This window comes from Coenobita brevimanus, chromosome 46 (assembly GCF_032717465.1).
Source record: "Coenobita brevimanus isolate Jiangsu-jjx chromosome 46, ASM3271746v2, whole genome shotgun sequence".
NCBI lineage: Eukaryota > Metazoa > Arthropoda > Malacostraca > Decapoda > Coenobitidae > Coenobita > Coenobita brevimanus.
The window spans coordinates 6,375,297-6,397,379 of NC_136999.1; the positions used below are offsets into that span (position 1 = coordinate 6,375,297).

At 40.3% G+C, this 22,083-nt stretch overlaps 1 protein-coding gene across 1 annotated transcript in view; it reads right to left on the reverse strand.

The window, feature by feature from the left end:
* Positions 1 to 22,083, reverse strand: part of LOC145398804 (adhesion molecule nephrin-like) — a 169,767-nt gene that overhangs the window by 77,841 nt on the left and 69,843 nt on the right. The window contains exon 3 of the mRNA XM_080271613.1: positions 572 to 780. Coding sequence (XP_080127739.1) covers positions 572 to 780 — 209 coding nt within the window. The remainder of the gene's footprint in view (positions 1 to 571; positions 781 to 22,083) is intronic.

The window sequence follows — 22,083 nt, forward strand, 5'->3', positions numbered from 1 at the left end:
ATAATTTCATTCCATCTCCTGACGATTTTATTCAGCTTAGGAGATTTCGAACAAGGTTACACATGATCTTTATAAACCTCCTCAACACAGAGGCCTTTTTTAATTTGAATATAATCCCCTGGTAGCAGCAAAATGGTAAAATACGTCATCAAAGTGAAGGGATTAATTAGAGACAAATAGATCAACTTTACCAAAATTTCTCTACATATCAATTCCTCCACTACCAAGATCAAAACATTAAGATTCATGCTACTAAATTCTCCAAAAAGTAAGATTCTTGCTACGAAAATCTCAGAAACGTAAAGCTGGTGTTATTATAAGATAAGAATGGGGTGGAGAGGTATCTGAGAGGGGAAGTGAACTTAGAGAAAGGGCGACCTGAAGGAGGAAGACTGGGTGATATAAACAGGATTAGCTCGTGGTCACCTAGTACGGGATAAGGGCATTTAGTGAGAGAGAGAGAGAGAGAGAGAGAGAGAGAGAGAGAGAGAGAGAGAGAGAGAGAGAGAGGAGTGGTAAGAATCATGCTACCAAAATTTCCTCTCAGCATGATACAATAATTTCCACTTACTAATAACGGTAAGATTCGTCCTGGCATTCCTGGTGGGGCTCTTCTTAAAGTCGACCCTGCATCGATAGAGTCCCTCGTCGGTGGCCCTTACGTTGTCGAGCACTAGGGCAGCTGGGGTGGACTGTAGGTCGAAGTGTCCACGGCTGCCCACTGACTTCTCATCCGCCCAGTTCCTTGCTTCGGAGACCAGGTTGCTGCGAGAGTCATAGCTGAAAGGGGGGGGAGAGAGAGTATAAGTGTTAGTGTGAGAGAGAGAGAGAGAGAGAGAGAGAGAGAGAGACGAAAGAATGAAAACAGATGTGTGAGCTGTATCCATCTGGCTTGCTGAAAGAGAGAGAGAGAGAGAGAGAGAGAGAGAGAGAGAGAGAGAGAGAGAGAGAGACGAAAGAATGAAAACATGTGTGAGCTGTATCCATCTGGCTTGCTGAAAGAGAGAGAGAGAGAGAGAGAGAGAGAGAGAGAGAGAGAGAGAGAGAGAGAGAGAGAGAGAGAGAGAATGAAAACATGTGTGAGCTGTATCCATCTGGCTTGCTGAAAGAGAGAGAGAGAGAGAGAGAGAGAGAGAGAGAGAGAGAGAGAGAGACGAAAGAATGAAAACAGATGTGTGAGCTGTATCCATCTGGCTTGCTGAGAGAGAGAGAGAGAGGGGGGGGGAGATGGATGAGTGAAAGATGTGTGGGCTGTATCCACCTGGCCTGCCGAGAGAGAGAGAGAGAGAGAGAGAGAGAGACGAAAGAATGAAAACATGTGTGTGAGCTGTATCCACCTGGCTTGCTGAAAGAGAGAGAGAGAGAGAGAGAGAGAGAGAGAGAGAGAGAGAGAGCGGCTCATGGGGAGAGGGAGGCTTATGCAAGAGGATGTTAGTGATGCAAGGGGATGTAAATGAAGCAAGAGGAATGCTGTGGCTAGGCAAGATAGATTGTGTGCAAGACTATATATATTGTGGTTGGTTGTGTACGTCTATCTATTAACTTATCTACCCTTCTATCTATCAACTGTATATATATATATATATATATATATATATATATATATATATATATATATATATATATATATATATATATACTGTGTGGACCTTCTTTTTCTATGCCTTTTTCTGTCTGACTCTGGGCATAGGCTGTGCAGCCTTTTCCCTAGGCCCAGTAGGCCTAGCCTCCTACATACCATACACCTACACATGTCACCACTTCTGTGCTAACACTCATGGTCAATATTCAATACTCGTACAAACTAGGACTGTCTCACACAGGGCTGGTTTACTGGTATTGGCGGGAGTATTTTTACGTGTCGGCGTGTCTTCTTGTAGATCAGTAGTCTGCTTTTTATGATTAAACTGTTCCCTGCCCCAGCCGGGATTTAAATCTGTGTCTATTAGGATTGCAGGCCACTTCTCTATCGATTCAGCCGCCGCCGCCCCCTACATGCAATAAAAATGTTTTTCTTCAATGTCTCTGTCTCCATCTGTCTGTCTATACATTTATGTATATTTGGTCAACCTACCTATCTACCTGCCTCTCTAATACACTAGGCTGGATATAGTGTGAGGACAGGATGACACTTTGTGCACTGTCTAGTTCTATCTGTGTATCTGTCAACCTACCTTTCTATCAACCTAACTATGCTTTTATGATTTACGCAACGTGAAGAATGTATACATTATTTAAAACTTGTATCTACAATATATATATATATATATATATATATATATATATATATATATATATATATATATATATATATATATATATTTTTATCAGTCTCGGAACTGAACACTATGCAGTGTCACTGGTTGTCAGTATATCTATCCATTTGTCTCTATGGCTGTCTATCCATCTCTCTCTAACTATACACCTATCTATATATCTTATTTCTTATCTATCTGGGCTAGACACTATACAATGTTGCTGGTTTTTATCAGTATGTTTATCTATTTATCTATTGATTTATGGCTGTCTATCCATCTCTAACTATATACCTATCTATCAATCACCGTCTTTTTATCTATATCTTAGCCAGACACTTGCAATGTTGTTGGTTTTTATCAGTATGTCTGTCTCTCTATCTATCTATCTATGTCTATCCATTACTAACTACCTATCTATCTATCACTGTCTTTTTATTTATCCTTGAGCTAGTCACTATGCAGTGCTGTTTCTACCTATCTACTGATCTGTCTGGAGCGCAATAGTATAACTATTATTTTTGGCAAAGTCTGTTTATCTATCTGTCTGTATATCTACCTTGGAGCCCACCACTATGCACTATGGCCTGTTCTGTCTGCCAATTTATCTGTCTATCTGTATGCGTCTGTATTGCAGCACGAAACTACTGTATATGCAGTGTGGCTTCTTCAGTCATCTCTTACCAGTCATCTCATCTGTCTATCTCTATCTACCTGTGTTTCTACCATCTGTCTCTACCTATCTACTTACGTCTGTCTGTCGTCTGTCGTCTCTTTTCTCATTTCCTTTCCTATGTATCTATCAGCTATCAATGGATCGATCTATTTGTTACTCCTGTTTGTCTATCTATTTACTTATCAACTATCTGCCTGTCCATCCATCTATCTATTTTGGCCTGACAGAGTGTGTAGGATTAACTGCAGGTGCATATGACAACACTGTGTGCACTGTGGCTTATGTCTATCTGCCTGGCTATGTATTGCAACTCTCTCTCTCTCTCTTTCTCTCTCTCTCTCTCTCTCTTGGTCAGTATATATAATAAGCACTATGGTGTGATGCTTCCTGCGAGAAACACACACAAACACACACACACACACTGTAAGGCTATGCAGTCCCACGTCACAGCAGGAGACTATGCAACGTAGAGGCTGGCAGCGATGACCTCCGACCTTTAATGGCTGTAATTTGCCTCTAGAATGTGATTAATAATAACCACTTTATTGCGATGACATTTTCCATTTTACTCGCCTATCAACAATTTTATTCCAGTACGAAGAATCCCCACAAATGAAGGGGCTTATGAAAATTTTATCTCACGCTTCCAATTCGAAAAGTGTCCTCTAAGCAAGACAAAACTGTCCAAAGGCAGCTGGAGTAAAATAAACGACGTCTATCTATCTATAGCCAGACACCATAATCCCGTAAGGGGTGGCCGTTTGTCTTCGAGTCTGTTGTTCGTCGGGGAGGTGCACTAATCCTCCACCAACCCACTTGCTGACACATACGGAACACATACGGTTTCGTTATATGGTTACCACCCAGCGCTGTAAATGATTTCCTGGCTTATAGGAAACCATTAGGCATGTCACTCAATGTAAAGCCACCTGAATAGAAATGGAGAGAAGAGTAAAAAACAGTTACAAGAAAGATAGGAGAAATAGGAAGAGAGGAGGGCCACACAGAAAAAAGATTGATATACTGTAGGTAAAAAGAAGAAGTACGCAGCACTACATCAAGTGAGTGGATAATGGTCGCCACCACCTACCATCAAAAAAATAAACGATACTTATCTGTTATGAACATACTCAGTATTTTATTACACCTACAAGTTAACGCAGGACGACGTTATATGAGGCAGCCTGAAGATGTGCGGCTGGGTAACTGCAAGGGGTGCCATTAACGCAAAGGTGTCTGGTATATACTGGCACGTTAAATAAAATTCCTTGACTCTTCTGTTTTACTTTATTTCTGACGCCACTACGTAACTTCCTGCGGGAATTATAACGTAAGGGTGTCTGGTATATACTGGCACGTTAAACAAAATTACTTAACTCTTCTGCTTTATTCCAGACGCCACTACATAACTTTCTGCAGGAATTATAACAGATTGCTTCCAGGATGTGGTCGTAAGCAGAGGTGGTGGTATTAACAGTGTGGGACTATGACATTATATTAATCCTTGTGGCTGTTATATTTTCTCCAGGAATATCACTGAAAAACATACTGGAAAAGCTAAAACAGGGTGCTTGTAGGGGTTAGAATAGTAGGAATCATTGACAAGAGTGTCGTGTATGATGGCTTGTTAAATAAAAGCTCCCTCAACTCACGCACTATTTTATTTTCTTCCAGTTCTTTAATGAGCTTCAACAAAAATAAAACTAGAAAAGGTATACCTGTTTTACTCTAACTAGGCCTAAAATTGCCATCTTTCCAGTCTGAATAATGTGTTGCAGCAATAGATTATTACGTGAATATAGTGCTAGTCACGAAGGAGTGTTAAGGACAAGAGATAGAGCCATAGTACTTCTTTTCTCTGCCACTGACCCACTTAAAGTAGGTTACAAAAAGGACCACAACCTGGCCCAAGCTAAGTGAAAGAGATGTTGGTGTCGTTAATTCAAGGGTGATCTAACAAATTCCCTACTATAAAACGAAAATCAATCCCTGTACCCTATTTTATACCGCATACAACAGGACGACTTAATACAGTAATGGAATATCAAGTGTCTGGCGGTGTAGATGATTACAGTATAAGAGATGTCATTAACGCAAGGACGTGTGGTACATACTAGCACTTCAAGTTAAGATCTCCATTTCCTTTACTTTTCAGCATTATTTTCTTCCACTACAAACATTAATGCAGGGATTAAAACAAGAGTGCGTCCAGATTGCAGTCAAAAGTAGCTGCCATTAAAACAGGAGTAACTTAATACAATATAAGTCAGAAAATCCCCCTTCCTTACAAAAATTCCTTCATTGCTTATATAGTCTTTTATTCCTCACAGCACTCTGACAGCTTCATATCAGTATGTTATCAGTCTCTAGCAGGGTAGACATAGGAGGTGCCAATAGCGCAAGGGTGTGTGTGTGTGTGTGTGTGTGTGTGTGTGTGTGTGTGTGTGTGTGTGTGTGTGTGTGTGTGTGTGTGTGTGTGTGTGTGTGTGTGTGTGTGTGTGTGTGTGTGTGTGTGTGTGTGTGTGTGTGTGTGTGTGTGTGTGTGTGTGTGTGTGTGTGTGTGTGTGTGTGGTATATGCCGGGGTGTTAACAAAATTGTGGAAGGAGCAGGTGGCTTCAGGCGACGCGATATTGTGGGGACGAGGCAATGGAGAATGATGTGGGTAATGCCTCTGTGTGTGTGTGTGTGTGTGTGTGTGTGTGTGTGTGTGTGTGTGTGTGTGTGTGTGTGTGTGTGTGTGTGTGTGTGTGTGTGTGTGTGTGTGTGTGTGTGTGTGTGTGTGTGTGTGTGTGTGTGTGTGTGTGTGTGTGTGTGTGTGTGTGTGTGTGTGTGGTTAAAACGAGGTCAGTGGGAAGGGAGTGTTATGCTCTTGTTTACATTGTAACTTTTACGTTAAAATGAAATGAATCATTAACAACCCTGCCATTACATATAAACTACCTCTCCTGCAAGTAAGAAGGAATGTTGCCTCCCTTGCATTATTTTACAGATATTTTTTTGGCAAATGCTCAGACGAAGTTGCATCCATGGTGCCGCCTCTCCATGCCTTCCCTCGTGCTACACGGGCATCTGGTAGCGCTCATGACTGGAATGTCACTCAACCATATTGCAGAACTTCTGCCTATCAGAATTCTTTCATTCCCCGAACTGCATCTCTCTGGAACTCGCTTCCCCAGAGTTGTTTTCCTCCAAATTTCAACCCACAACTGTTCAAGTCTGACTGTTACAGATATTTTATGAACAGAGGACACCAGTAATCTGGTGTATGGATTTTTTTTTTTTTTACCCATTTGTTTTTCCTTCCTCCGTTCTGTTATTCATAAAAAAAAAAAAATGTATACACACAAGATGTCACACACAGAACTTGATGATGATGATGATAATGATGATGATGATGATGATGATGATGAAAGTAAAATATAACACCGGTAAAAGAACAGACCAATAATTTCACCATCGAAACCTTTCAAAGCCTCATTTAAAAACACGACCATAATTCTCTCTGAAAATGGGTTCTGTTTAGTCCAAAACGTTTTACTAACTTTTTTTTTCCCTATTTCCCTTCCAACAATTTTACTGTATTTATATATGTTTCATTTCTTCCTCGGTTGCTTCTACATTTATTTTCTATTGTTTTTAGTGCAGCCTAACAATTTTCACATCTCAAGTTTCACCCACTCGCCACGGTGACGTCGTTTAAAATGTATTCTTGCATTTCCAGACGATTTTACTCAGCTCAGGGAAAATTTATTGTAACTGAAAGGTTTACGAATCTACATCTAACTCTTCCATTGTGAAACATCTCTCCTAAGCATAACACAATCGTCTTAACACTGCAAGACTAAAATATCATCCATGTCACCCCCGAATCATGAGAATAATACCCACAAGAGGAAAAGGACTTGCGAAGTTAAAAACAATAAAAACGAAGGAAAAATGATACCTGAATCAGTACAGGAAAATATGACAGGAATTCATACTAAAAACACCCCAAACCAATCCCAAATACCTAACCTAATCACCTAATCCAGCCTAACCCAATCTAACCCAGCCTAATCTGTCCCAACTTATCCAAACACATCATTAAACCTCATCTCTCTTAAGCAATGGAAGAAAAACTCACAACAATAAAGAAAAACAAAAACGAGAGAAAATAACTCGAGGAAAAAAATGAACTCTACATTTTATACTTTTTTCTGCACAGGCTCTAAGCATAGTCTAGACAGTCTGTTCCGAGAGGCGCAGCAATCCTCTTACGTGCCACAGAATCACATGTAAACTGTTATGTATAGTCTGTATGAACTAACGATCACAACAACTACAATCGACAGTAATAAAAATAATAAAAACAACAACACAGGCCAACTCTTGACATATAGGCCTAATGCTTTGTAAACCTAATACGCCAACCCTATATTTATGTAAACATTATATGTAAACATTATTTTCTCAAAAGCCACCTAAGCTACGCCCAAGAATTTTGATGGGGATTAAATTTAAAAGCCGCTGGGGAAGAAGGAGATAGTCGGGGTAGCTCTAGTGGTAAGATTATGAAATTCGACTTTATCTAACCCATCCAGTTCCAACATTCTCTCATTAACTAAATACAAGAGTATGAAGACAGTACAGATATGATTAGAAAGACGTCCGCATTTGTGAAGGCAGGAACCCAATCTTTGCACCTTTAAAAAATGTCGTCGTTTTAGAGTTATGATTTTACATGTAAACAATACAGGAACTAATTTCTGAAGATTTACATAGAAAGAAAGAATGCGTAGGATGAATTATTGGGTTAACCAGTTTGTGAAGCATTTCAATACGATGACGCCACTTTTAAGTCTGGTCTTGCTAACAGATGGTTTTGAAAAGGATGGTTAATACTGAAAGGGTTTATAAGGCCTGGAGAAAACTTCTTCAGCTCGAAAAATTCCCTCAAATTTTTCTATATTTAACTAATAAAACGCGCCACCGTCCTGAGAAGGTAACAATTTTTTATTTTTCAGTTTAGCTTGTATGTGCTGACAGCTTTAGAACCATTATATTCACCTGTAACAAGGAACTAAAGGAACTGCAACAGAATAAAGTGATTATAAGATACCTGAAACACACACACACACACACACACACACACACACACACACACACACACACACACACACACACACACTCGTGAACTCTCACATTAATTCTTACACATTTCTAGTGCTTCTAACTAAGCTTTCGAGAATCTGCATCTTGATCAGTTGTTTGTTTGTACACCAACTTTTAAAAGGGACGGTAATCACTTTTGTAAACATCCAAAATAACTCTGTTGGATATATTTGTTTCTGTAAGTGACGGTAATATTCGGAAGCAATTTGTGTAGCTGTGAGGAAGAAATTGCGCCAGGACAGTCTATACACCACCATTATAAAGATTATCCAGTTCTGAGCCTTTAAAATCTGTGATTTAGTTCTACTTGTTCCTGATACAGATTTTGTTGTTTCCTTACGTGCACATATTGTTTCAACTAATTTTTCCACTTGTAAAAATGAATCTGTGGCGGAGTTAATTGCTTTGTCGAAGAGTTTTATCAGACAATGTAGTTTGTTAACTCTTACAGCAATTTAATTTATTTGTAATTACACTTGTATTATTAGTTCTTTTGAAAACGTAAGTGATGTTCCAAATATTTTCTTTTTTCAGTCTGTAAGGAAACTGCATCAGGATTAATTACAAGCAAAGCAACATGTGAAAAAATAACACACTTCTAAATCCTTAAAATTATTCTGATTATACTCTAGACGTCCATGTATTATATTTAGCTGTTCCTGAATTATAAGTTATGTTTGTGCTAATTTGTCCAGCTATAAAAAGACTCTGCAGTGGGATAAATTATAGGCAGAGCAGGTCGTGAAAGGCCAACCAACTCTTGAAAGGACTTATTGAAGGCTAAGGAAGTTACGAGCGAAGGAAATTGGTTACCAGTCAATAATACAATGGGCCAGTGGGTCGGTCAAGGCTGTATTGATCACGAACAAGATAAAGGAGGCACGGAAAATATTTTGAGGTGAAGAAGTAGGGCGAAAAAGGGAGGAAGAAGAAGAAGGGGATGAGCGAGAGGGAAAACAGGCAGAAAATTACTCCAAGGGATATATGAAAGACAAGAGAGTGAGATGATCCACTGATAGAAGGAGAGGGGCAAGGAGAGGAGATAAGTGGAAAGAGGGAAACACTCATATTTTGAAGATTATAACACGTAAAAGGAGGATGAACATGTGAAAGATGGGACGAAGAAGACGGATTGTGATAACGAAATTTAGGGAGATCGAAGAGAGGTGTTTTGGTAAAGCATAAAATAAAGGAAGAACGGAAAATATTTTAAGGAGAAGAACTGGAGCGAGAAATAAAGGAGGAAAAGAGAGAGAGAGAGAGAGAGAGAGAGAGAGAGAGAGAGAGAGAGAGAGAGAGAGAGAGAGAGACAGACAGACAGACAGAGACAGACAGACAAATTACAGCCAGAGGTACAGTGGTCAGGAAACGTACTCTGGGGGGAAGAGGAAGAGGTGGAACGAGACTGATACTGCAAAAAAAAATTGAAGAAAAAGAGGGAGAAATGAAAAGAAGAAGAAAGGAAGGGCAGGAAGGGGCAGAGAGAGAGAGCGAGAATGTGAGAGACTGTCTAGAGGAAGTAGAAGAAGAGGTACAAGAGTGAGGGGAAATATTCTGAAGAGAAGAGGTGGAACGAGAAATACAGTGTGAAAGAAATCAGAACAGCAGAAGGATTACTGACGGCAAAAATCATGGATGGGAGGTATTTTGAAGTGAAGAGATGGAGGGAAAGGAAGGGGAGAAAAACGAAGAATGGAGAAGATATATATTTTAACGGGTAATAGACAACAGAGTGTGAAGAAAAGGCAGAAGGACAGAAAATAGAAGGGGTATATTTTTTTGGGAGAAGCAGAAATGAAGAGAAAACGAAATTTGAAATCGAAAAGGGAAGAACAGGTGGAGAGAGAGATGTGGGGAAGTAATGAGACACTGGAAATGTTTTCAGATGATGGTCAGTACTTTGGGAAGAAGAGGCGGAACAAAAAAGTGAAAAAGAACAACCGTGTCGGGGATGAAGAGATGAACAAGAAAGAGAACGTGAGAAGTCGAGCAACAAAATAGGTGGAGGAAGAGAGAATGATGTAAAGGTAACTATTTCTGAGATGAGTCGAGCATGTGAAAAAGTAGTAATATATAGTTTTTTTTTCTTCCTTACAGCACTTTTTTCTCTAACTTTGGCCAAAATTTTCATCCTTTTGCAGCTTATTTCACGTGGCTTAGTGGCAGAATATGACAATACGGTGACTCTACATCCTGTCCACAGCACTTCTTCACGCCTTGCATCATACTCTTGTGTTCATCTCTTACTCTAGACTGTGACATAGAAATTTTAGGCCTAGTTAGGGTAAAATAAGCATAATGTGGATCAGAACGTTTTATCTGACCTTCGTATCTAAGTCAACGTTAGCCAATATTTACATCTGTCACGCCAAACGAGAAATACATGTGTCACATCAACGGCTCCAGATTTATACGGACACAAGGCGGGTCGTACAGCAAATCCACGCCAGGCACATAACACCGTGTTGTTCGTAAAGGCCTGAGTGTCGTCCGCATCACGGCATAACGACCACCCATCATCAGCAAATCCACGACCACAACCACCACCACTGCCACCAGCAACACTGACTGTGACTGATGCCATACCAATAGATATTCGAATAACTACCACTGCAAATATTCATTACTACTACTACTACTACTACTACTATTATTATTATTGAAAGTAAATGAGAATAAGAGTAAAGTGATGAAGTGTACGAGGTTGATAGATGGTAGGGGGATGAATATAGTTTTGAATGGTGAGTTGCTTGAGGAGGTAGATTGTTTTAAATATCTAGGGTCACATGTTGCTGTGGATGGAAGAATAGATGCAGAAGTGAAGTTTAGAATAAATGAAGTAGGAAAGGTGTTGGGAGGAATGAAAAGTGTTTAAATGTCGTTCGCTTAGAATGGATGTAAAGAGAAGGCTGTATGAGGGTGTTGTGGTACCGACTGCATTATATGGGGCTGAAACATGGAATATGGGTGTAGCAGAGAGGAAAAGTTTGAATGTAATGGAGATGAGGTGTCTGAGGAGTATGTGTGGAGTGACGCGTATGGATCGAGTGCGAAATGATGAAGTGCGAAGGAGAACTGGAGTTGTTCGGGAGATGGCTGGTAGAGTTGAGCAGAGGGTGTTGCAATGGTTTGGGCATATGGAGAGAATGGATAATGAGCGATTGGTGAAAAAGATAACTAGATCTGATGTGAGAGGTGTAAGGCTGAGAGGAAGACCACGAATAGGATGGATGGACAGTGTGAAGAGAGCGCTGGATGCGAGAGGGATGTCTGTTGAGCAAGGAAGAGTGGCTGTGCGTGACAGAAATAAATGGAGAGAAATTGTGAATGAATAAGTGATGACGCAGCCCTGAGGGGATATTCTCCCGCATTTGGTCTGATCAGCTAGTCAGGTCAGGTGCGGGTAAGGGGATGGGTGTATTATGATGTGGCAGGGGTAAACCAGTTCTGCTGTCGGGCCCTGCTGCGGATGTCACTGATTGCATTGTGCAGTTGACCCTTGTGCGGTGTGGTGCGGTGAGAATCTGTCCGTTCTCCCCTTTGGGGCTAAGATGCGAATAAATGTGTTTGAATGGATGAGTAAATGGAGAGTGAGTCGTCCTGTCTCGGCTACCTCCCTTTCCTTGGGGGAAGCAGCCTAGGTATATAGATAGATAGATTATTATACAAAAACAACAGCGGAAACAAAAACACCTACTGCTGATAAATACCAACAACCACAATTACTACCACTACTACTACTACGTCTGCTGCTACTACGACTATGACTATTACCACTGCTGCCATCCTCACTGCCACCACCACCTCCACTGTCGGCCACGCCGTCGCACCATCACCGCCACCGACATAACCTTCACCACTATCGCCACACCACCACAAACAACACTCGCCTCCACCACCACCACCACCACCACGACTATATCTACGACCACCACCACTATCGCCGCCACTACCACTACCACAACCACAACCACTACTACCGTTACTACTACCGCCACAGCCACAACCATAATAACCACCACGACCACCACTACCACCACTACCACCACCATCACCCCCACCCCCACCACTACCATTACTATTACCACAACCATTGCAACCACCGCCAAGGTGGTGGTGGTGGTGGTGGTGGTGGTGGTGGTGGTGGTGTTGTTGTTGTTGTTGTTGTTGTTGTTGTTGTTGTTGTTGTTGGTGGTGGTGGTGGTGGTGGTGGTGGTGGTGGTGGTGGTGGTGGTGGTGGTGGTGTTTTTGCTGCTGCTTCTGCTGTTGTGGGCTATTAGACCTTTTTGCTCTAACATGGTCTAAAACTGGTCTCTCTCCAACTTGAATGCTGAGCTGTACGGAAAGACTAATTTTACAGTATGGTGATGGTCATGATAAAGTGCTGTAATAAGGATGTGGAGCCAAAGTAGTGTCGTGTCCTGCCACTGACCCACGTGAAATGGCTGAAAGGGATAAAATCTGACCCAATTCAAGGTAAAACGACCATGAACTACTACTACCACTACTAATACTCTGCTACTATTATGTCCTCTGACCGTAATAAAAGGACACAATAACAGTTCACAGTAGTGGCGTGGGGGTAATAATACAGGGGATTACATTTACATAAAGTACAACGATGTACATGCATGTGCAATCAGGCTGTGATAGCTTTCGATGCGGCGATCATCACTGTACTGTCAGGTTATAATATCTACTGGGCCGTCATACCATCATCATCAATAAGCATCATCATCATCAGCAGCAGCATATTATAATAATAATAATAATAATAATAATAATAATAAAGCATTAGTAGTAACTCGATTAAAGGCCGCCTTCGGGGGCCACCGCTCGATTTCAAAAGGTCAGAAATGAGCCATAACTCGGGAACCGGTGGCCCGATTGGACTGGATACTGTTTTATCCTTCAAGTCAGAGCATCTTAACGGTACCTTGCTCTAACAAAAACTGCGCTACATTGCACCGTTTATGCTGTGTTACGGTAACGAACAAATAAACAAACAGAAATCGGGTCATTATAATATAGATACAGACAAGATTTTCACACACACACACACACACACACACACACACACACACACACACACAGGGAATGTAATTACTCTCGATTCAGCCGTCATCATCACAATGTCAATCCTCAGCGGTGGCCTCGCGGTGATAAACATTATACATTCCCAATTCCCATAAACCACACACACACACACACACACACACACACACACACACACACACACACACGCGCGTACCAAGCAACATCTATCCACTTTCGATACCTTCCACATTAAACCGTCATTCGATAGTTCTGTACCCAGCGCTATGTAACAGCCTTCAATAAAGTACCATAACAACTTTGAGGCAAGTATCCATTCCATACCAGCATCAATAACAACACCTACTTTATCCATGGCCGTCCAGGTGAAAATGAAAATAGTCATATATAATCCCATAAACTCACACACTCACACGCGTACCCACGCGGACTTTAATTACATGCAACACAATATCACCTGTTTTAGTCATCACCCCGTTAATTAATAGTCCTGCCGGAATGGTGAAAAAAATAACCTACAACATTCACATTCATTCCTCCACCCAAACTGCATCTGTAAGTCAAAATGGGGTTCACTGCAGAGTCACACCTACTCGAAGGGAAAGTGATAGCCTGAACTAATCCTTGTCCATGCTGGTGAAGTACGAATGAGGAAGGAATGTGTTCTGAGTGATGTATATAAAAGACTGTGTTATACTGGCTATGTGTGTCAGTCATCGCTGACATCTACTTTCGGGAGATAGGAAGGGGACTAGGGGACGCTTGTTTAACCGGGCACTTACAAAGCACGGTCACATTGGTGCCACCACGTGAAGGCGTTCCTCTCCAGCAACTCGGAAGCGCTAACAATTAATCAAACACTGTAACCACAACTCTCTACAATCCCTTTTCCCCTTTGGTAATTTGAGTACGACAATACGCACGAGCGTACCATGGGGATGTGCAATTATTTTGGACAGAGCAGCATCAACTTTACTCGCCTATAATTAAGTAATTCAAGCAACTTTTTTTTTTTTTCATTTAATTCTTGCTACTCCCTGGCAACTGACTACACTCCCATAAACACACAAACCCACAAGCATACCGAGGAGATATGTAATGACTTTCTTCATGAGCATCATCAACTTTTAATCACCCATCGTTATACCGTCAATAAATAATACCAGCTGAATAAAACTGGTACTAACAGACAGCATCCTTATCAACACCCAAAGTCCACAAGCGTACTAGCCTCGCCAAAAGTAATTAATTCGGACCCAGTATCACCAATTTCCGTCGCCATCATTAAACTGTCAGTCGTTAAACTTTTCCGTAATATGGTCTATTTTATTCATTATTACGATTCTTCTTCTTCTTCTTCTTCTTATTATTATTATTATTATTATTACGTTACCACCAGATTTATTCATCTATTTATCTATTCTCTTACTATCATCGGACGATTTTACTCAGCTTACGAGGGACCTTTCCAACAGAAGGGTTAGATAAAGCTTCCATCAACCCTTTCAGTACGATGCTTCTATACTAACATGAGTTAAAGAAAAATTGTCTGGAGGAAGCAAGCAAAAACTACCAACGATGTCAGCAGAATCAAGACGATAAACCGTCCATCATGTAACCCTTCACAACGATTATGTATCTCCTTATTTTATTCTTGCTCCCACCAGACGATTCTGTTCAGCTTAGAAGAAACTTTTTAATCTAGGCTGCACAAAAACGCCTGCTCAGCAGCAGCGGCACCAGCACCAGCACCAACAGTAGTAGTAGTAGTAGCAGTAGTAATAGTAGTACTAGCAGTAGTAGTAACAACTGTAATAATAATAAATAATAATAATAATAATAATAATAAAATAATAATAATAATAACAATAATAATAATAATAACAATAATAATAATAATAATAATAATAATAATAATAATAATAATAATAATAACAATAATAATAATAATAAAATAATAATAATAATAACAATAATAATAATAATAATAACAATAATAATAATAATAATAACAATAATAATAATAATAATATTAACTTAGCAAAGTGCAGTTCATCTCTTACCGACGACGACTCAATTTCACTCAGTTTTCGGGAGATCGTATACAAGTTTCACGGAGATTATTTCTGAAGGGAGATTTCACCCAGAGTTAAACAGCCAGGATGTAGCAAGAACACATTAAGAAGTCGTCCTCTGCTTGGAGACGTCACGTGTACTGTCGCCCCAAAAAGTCATAGCAGGGTATCCAGATGTTTTCGATCAGCGATAATGCACATACAGTCCAGAGTGACCGAAGCATTCCGAAACTCTGCCAGCTGAAGGTCAACATTTCCTTTCAATTGTCCAGGAAATAGCAATACCCCAAAACAAATTCCTTTAAAAAAATCGGGTACAAGGGAATCTCGCCCCATTACACCAGACACTCTAGGTGGCACTCCTTGGCGACTGAATTTGCATATTACATCTTCAACATTCTCTTGTACGTTATTATATACTGCTTTTAATATCATTTTAGTTTGCATCACTAACATACACGTGGAGACTGAGCTTTAATGTGGAGAATATGTTGTTTAGAATGAGGTGTTGCGAAATTACCGAAGCAACTTAAAATTCAACGAGAGAGAGAGAGAGAGAGAGAGAGAGAGAGAGAGAGAGAGAGAGAGAGGGGGAGAGAGAGAGAGAGAAAATTTCATCCTCTCTTCCCCCTGATGGATAAATAATCATAACCCTTTCATTACGAAGGCGAATTTTTTCATTTTTATTTCCGCTATCTCCGGACGAGTATTTAAAGCTTAGGAGAGACTGTTAGGACTAGATAACAGATACATCCTTAATTACCCCCTTCAATATGAGTGGTCTTTCCTTAGCTGAATAAAATCGTCTGGAGGTGGCAAGAATAAGCTGTGAAAAAAATAGCCAGTAAAATAAAGGGGTTAAGTGGAAGGAGACTTGGTATGTTTCTCCGCCTATAGATTTTTTTTTTTTTTTTATGACGATTTAGGGAGGAGAGTGACTGACATGACGGAAACAGTGAAATAGACACAGAGAAAATGAAGAAAGCTTTTGTCCTTTATACTTCTGAAGGACTGCAAGGATGGAGAATTCGAAGGACAACTTACCCTCTTTGCAACTGCTGTGGTAAAGTGACTGACAACTGGAGGCGGTACTGGGTCAGACTGGAGTTCGATCCCAGGGCAGTGTGGTTATCAAAAAACACCAATTATAACCATCAAACACCAACTATAACCAAGCGTAATTGGCAAAAACAGCACCGAACAAATATTTCTCCAAGGTACAACTTATTAAAGTCCAAATATTTACAAAAGAAACGCCATACATAGTTTCCTGAAAACCCTGCCATCATCCGTCCCTAAGCAGTATGACATCAATAGAGAGAGAGAGAGAGAGAGAGAGAGAGAGAGAGAGAGAGAGAGAGAGAGAGAGAACCTGAATGTAAAATGGGGAAATTCATCTCCTCGCCATGGTAAAACAATTATCAATCTGTCAGTCCATAAGGCTGCATAAACTGTAATGATTAATAACACACAACACTGACAAATTCCAGCTTCCTCCAAACGTACCCAATCGTCGTGTCGAATTACTGATAACACAGAAGCGAAAAGTTAATCACTCTCATTAACCTCTCAAAATTGATGATGCATGCTTTACCACCTTTTTTGCTGCCTGTAGAGGACTTGATTTATTTTACGGGGGACTATTCGGCCTATACAAAGCTCTAATCAACCCTCCTACTGCTGGGGAACTATTCATAATCCGGAGAAAATCGTCTTGTAAAGGACGAACAGTACAATGCCGTCTAAATGAGGGGGTTACTTCGCCATCTGTAGGCAACACTCAGAAACTAAATCACCCTCAAATGTACTGATGAAAGAGACAAATGTTTTCACAACAGAAACTAAATCACCCTCAAATGTACTGATGAAAGAGACAAATGTTTTCACAACCCTCAATATCAGTTTCCATCGCATCAGGCAGTCGATAGTTTTGGCTGAAAGATGAAAAATAACGTTTGTCAGCTGATAGTTTTGTCAGAAATATGAAAAACTGAACATAACACACAACCCCCACTAAACGTCACTATACCCCCAAATGTACCCAGGTGATGAGTAATTAATTTCCACTTTTCGCAACCACTTTTACTCCTCATCTTTCACCGCTTCATTACCAGGACGTCTTTTTCACTTGTGCTGCCATCTGACGATTTTTTTCCCATATTTTTTTCTGAACTGGATGGGTTTGATAGAGCCTTCATTAACCCCGTCACAATGGCTCTCCTAAGATGAATGAAATCGTCTGGTAGGAACAAAAAATAAATACAGGAGACCTCATTCTGTTCAAGGAGTTAGCCCATCAGTTGATAGTAGTACACAAAATAACACTACCATAAACTTCAGGACTTCAGTCGTACCCAAACGAGGAGAAATTAACGTCAACACATAGCCATCAACTTCACTCATCACCCACAGAATCCGAAGACTTATTATTTTCCTTTTCCTTACTGTTTCTAAGCGATTTTATTCGGAAGTGGAAGGGTGGAGGGGTCAAAGAGCCCCCACCAACACCTTTACTATACTTCATTCATTTTGACAGCCCAGATTTTCGTTCTCATGCAGCTTATTTCACGTAGTTCAGTGACAGAAAAAGACAATACTATGGCTGTATGTCATTTCCACTTCTTTGTGACTAGCACCATACTCCACTCTTACAATTCAGCATTCTAGGTAGAGATGGCAAGTTTTGGCCAAGTTCAAGTGAACAGGGTATAACAGGGTGTTTTCTTAAAGTTACTTAAATCGTCTAGTGGCAGGAAGTATAAATGAAAAATGACAATCGATAATATTTCTTAATTCTTTGCTAGCATTTCTCCTAACTGAACAAAACCATCTTCTATGTGAACCAAGATTTTTTTTTTTGTAACTGAGGTGCTTGACACCTAGGATTTCTCATAAAAGATAAAATTTCGTGATGTCAGCCTGAAGAAAATACCCAAGTGCGCCAACCCCGACCAATCCCCAACAAATGGATTAAAGTAATATGAGCATCATTCGCATTAATTCAACAACCCCAAGCTGTAAAATTTTTTTGCATCTCCATTATCAGTTATCAAGTCTTAAATCGGTAACAACGACTGAAATACGAAAAATGTAACACTCATTATGGGCATAAACTCAAGAGCCTGCAGTACAAGTAGTTGCCGCACCAGGCTCATCTGAGTGTGAACCGAAGGTGCCCTTCTTCTACGGTTCACCAGCCTCCTGTCAGTGGAAGGGGAGAGGTGTGAGGGACGTTTGTGTAACTGGGCACCTCCACAGCCAGGTCATATCAGTGCCACCACGTGAAGGCGTCCCTCTCCAGCATCAGAAATTGTGAAGTTAACATACCAAATAGAAGAATGAATAACACTCCTAGATTATTATGATTCACCCTTACCTGAATAACATCGTATGGCGTTAACTGGTACAGTACTAGAGATGTCCCGCTAAAAAGAGGAATAATAGTCAAAGTTCGCATAAAATTCAACAGTCCTAAAATTTCGCAAGCGAAGTACAGTTATACCCAGCATCTATAAAATCATCTCCCATCAATATCGGATGAAATACGTGAAAGATAACACATAACATACACTCACACTCCACTATCCACAATGTTGCCCACAAGAACTGTAATCATTTTCGATAAAGAACTGCCAGTTTTGATCATCTTAATTAATCTGTCGATGACACTTATAAAAGGTAATAATGGCCATCACAGACATAACCTTTTGCAGACCTGTATTTTTCCAAGAAGTCTGCAATTATTTTCAGCATCTCCGGTGCAACTCTTCATCAAAATGTAAATCGGTAATATCGGGTGAGGGACGAAAAATAACACATACAACACGAGGCATATACTTCAGCAATCGTCAAACGCACCCAAGCGGAGAAGAATTAATTTCTACACAAAAGTCTTTTAATTATCTTCCCTATCCCTCTGAAGGAGGATGGTGGACTGAAGAAGGAAGACAGCTAAGGTCTGTAGTACGCTGGATTCAGCCATCAGCTGAGCCTCAGGTGAGAACAACACTAATAATAATAATAATCATCATCGCCAACAATTTATCATCACCATTACTTCCAGAAAATCGGTGTTATTTTTTTAACCTTACTCTTATCTCCAGGCAATTTAATTCGTAATGGTGGGGGGGTAGATAAAGCCCTCATCCATGCCTTTAACACTAGGGTCTCTTCTTAAGCTGAATAAAATTGCCTAGGAGCCGCAAAAATAATGCAAATAATACGTCTCTTGGCTGAAGAGGTGATACCTATATTGACAGTATATGATAAAGTGATAAAAGGTCATACTCATAAACTCTAGCGACAATAACACTATTTCCAGCATCTCCAATATCACAATTAACCTGTACACCGTTGACATCGGTTCAGAAGAAACAATTACAAAATATCGACAGACGTCAGGATACCCGACCGTTCACAGCGAGGAGTAATGAACTTCTACATATTTCCACCAATTACACAAATTTGTAGTACTGCCATTACTTGACTATTACATTTAACTTAGTAGAGAATTTCCGAACTGGAGAGCGAGATGTTGCTCTAACTATACTCTCTTTCCTCTAACTTGGCCTAAAATTCCCATCTCTCCATCTTGAATGCTGGATAATAACAAGACATTAGCACTGGAATATGATGCTAGTCACAAAATGGTGCTTGGGGAAGTACGCAGAGCAGCAGCACTATCTCTTTCTGACACAGTTGTAGGAAATAAGCTATAAAAGGAAAAAAAAAGGCCAAGTTAAGGCACAAAGAGTATAACCTAAGCCATATAAAATCGTCCGGTGGTAGCAATATTGTAATATAAAGACGTCATCCAATTAAAGGCGTCTAAACAGTCACAATATAAAAACAATAAAAATAAATGACAAATCCCAAAACTCCTCTATCCCCAAACGTACCCGAGGGAAGTGTAATTACTCTTGGCCACCAGCTCCAGCCACCGCCATTAATCCGTCAATCACCAGTAACCGACGAGTTAAAAATATAATAGTCGGCACTGGCATACACCCATACAAACTAGAAACACCAAACAAAATATCATATACTAAGGTCATCAATGTCCCAATTTTAGTCGCGTCAGTCAGAATGTAAAAAAGTGTCAATACTGGCGTAAACATCAGCACACCAAGTATGACAAAGAGAACATCTGCTGCCGTGGTTATCAACATAATTTCTTTCACCACCATTAACTTATCAATCAACAGTACCATTCTGTATATCAACCTTTTCGTAGCCTGACGCTAATTTCGGTCTGGATACCCACAAATGAATCAACTACATGCCATTCTGTCCACCGCCAACAAGCTGCCATCTCCCCAACATCCTCGCTCCCCACCCCACATTCATAATTATGCTTCTCCACTCCGTCCCTCTGTCTCTTCCATGGCATCCCCCTTCCCCTTCCTCCATCCAACTCACTCACACTCTCCTAGTCAATCTCTAGTTCTCTATTCCCTCCACAAGAGCAGTATAATACGAAACGCTGACAATGATCACTCTACACTTGAGTATGCTTGGAGTTAGTGCAGTGTATGCCAGACAGTAACCTCCATACTTAAAATACACCAACAGATAACACAGACATAAACAGCACTAAAACCAAACATAATCAAGCGAAGACTACTTTCAGCATCTCGTATTAATCAACGTCACCAGCTACTTTTGCCTGGAATATTAAAATTTCAATATCAGACCACACTGCCATGCTCCACCATTCCCCAAACGTACCCTGGCGAAGTCATTAATTTCTGCACAGCGCCACCAATTCCAGTTACCTGTATTAACACCTTCAGCCAGAGAACGTCCTTTTTGTATTCTTGCTACAACATGAAGAATTTATTAAGACTTTGCTACATTAATGCAGATCATTTCTAAATCCATTAATGTGAGAGGTTTATCCAACGTTTACATATCGTTTGGAGGAAGGGGATATTTTTTTAATTGACTTGTCTTTCCATCTTCTGCTCCTTTTCCATTAAAAAAAAAAAAGACTATAAAAGGACGTTAATTCCTTCACTCCAATGAAATGTTTTTTGTAATTAATCTTCTTATCATCACGCCATGTCCTTTATTTTTGATGAGACTTTGTGTACAGGGAGTGAAGGTTTAGAATTAGCCCTCATTAACCCCTTCACAACACGAGGCCGTCCCCATGTCGTTTAAACCAGGCTGATGGGAACAGGAATATAACAGCCAACATGGAATTTTTTTTTATGCAAGGAAGAAAGTACCAAAGATACTGGCGCCAAACGTAGCCAGTCCTGATATAATTACTGTGGGGAGGGAAGCACCAAACCCACCATCATTAATTACTCCAATACCATGACGACTTTTGTATCTATTTCAGCTTTCGTCTGATGACTTTATTCAGCTTTGGGGAGGCCTTTCATAGTGTAAGAATTTAATTAGGAGAGCTTCTAACACCTTCGCCGCAAAAGTTTCCCCGAGGTTATATAAGACAGTCTAGCGATAAAACAAAAAAGAAATTACCATATGGAACAAATAATAGGATAGTAAAATAAATAAAATAAAACAATAAATCATCCACAAGTACTCCACCACAGCACAAACGTTCTTAAACGATATGCAGTTATTTTTCGACATAGTTCCACCCACTTCAGTCACCAACCTTATCACCTTCAGGCCCAAGATCCCCGATTATCTGCCCACAAGACTCCACGTAAATGATATCAAGGCGAACCTACCGTGTACTTGCTGTTGGTGAACACTTAAAAATAAAATTCACTGCACTCAAATTATTTATCCTACAGCACCCATTTTCAGGAAGTATGCTTTCATGGCCCCCCCCCCCACCCAAAACTACAATTACAGCTCATCACATCCAGTTTCGTACACCCTTCCCCCATCCCA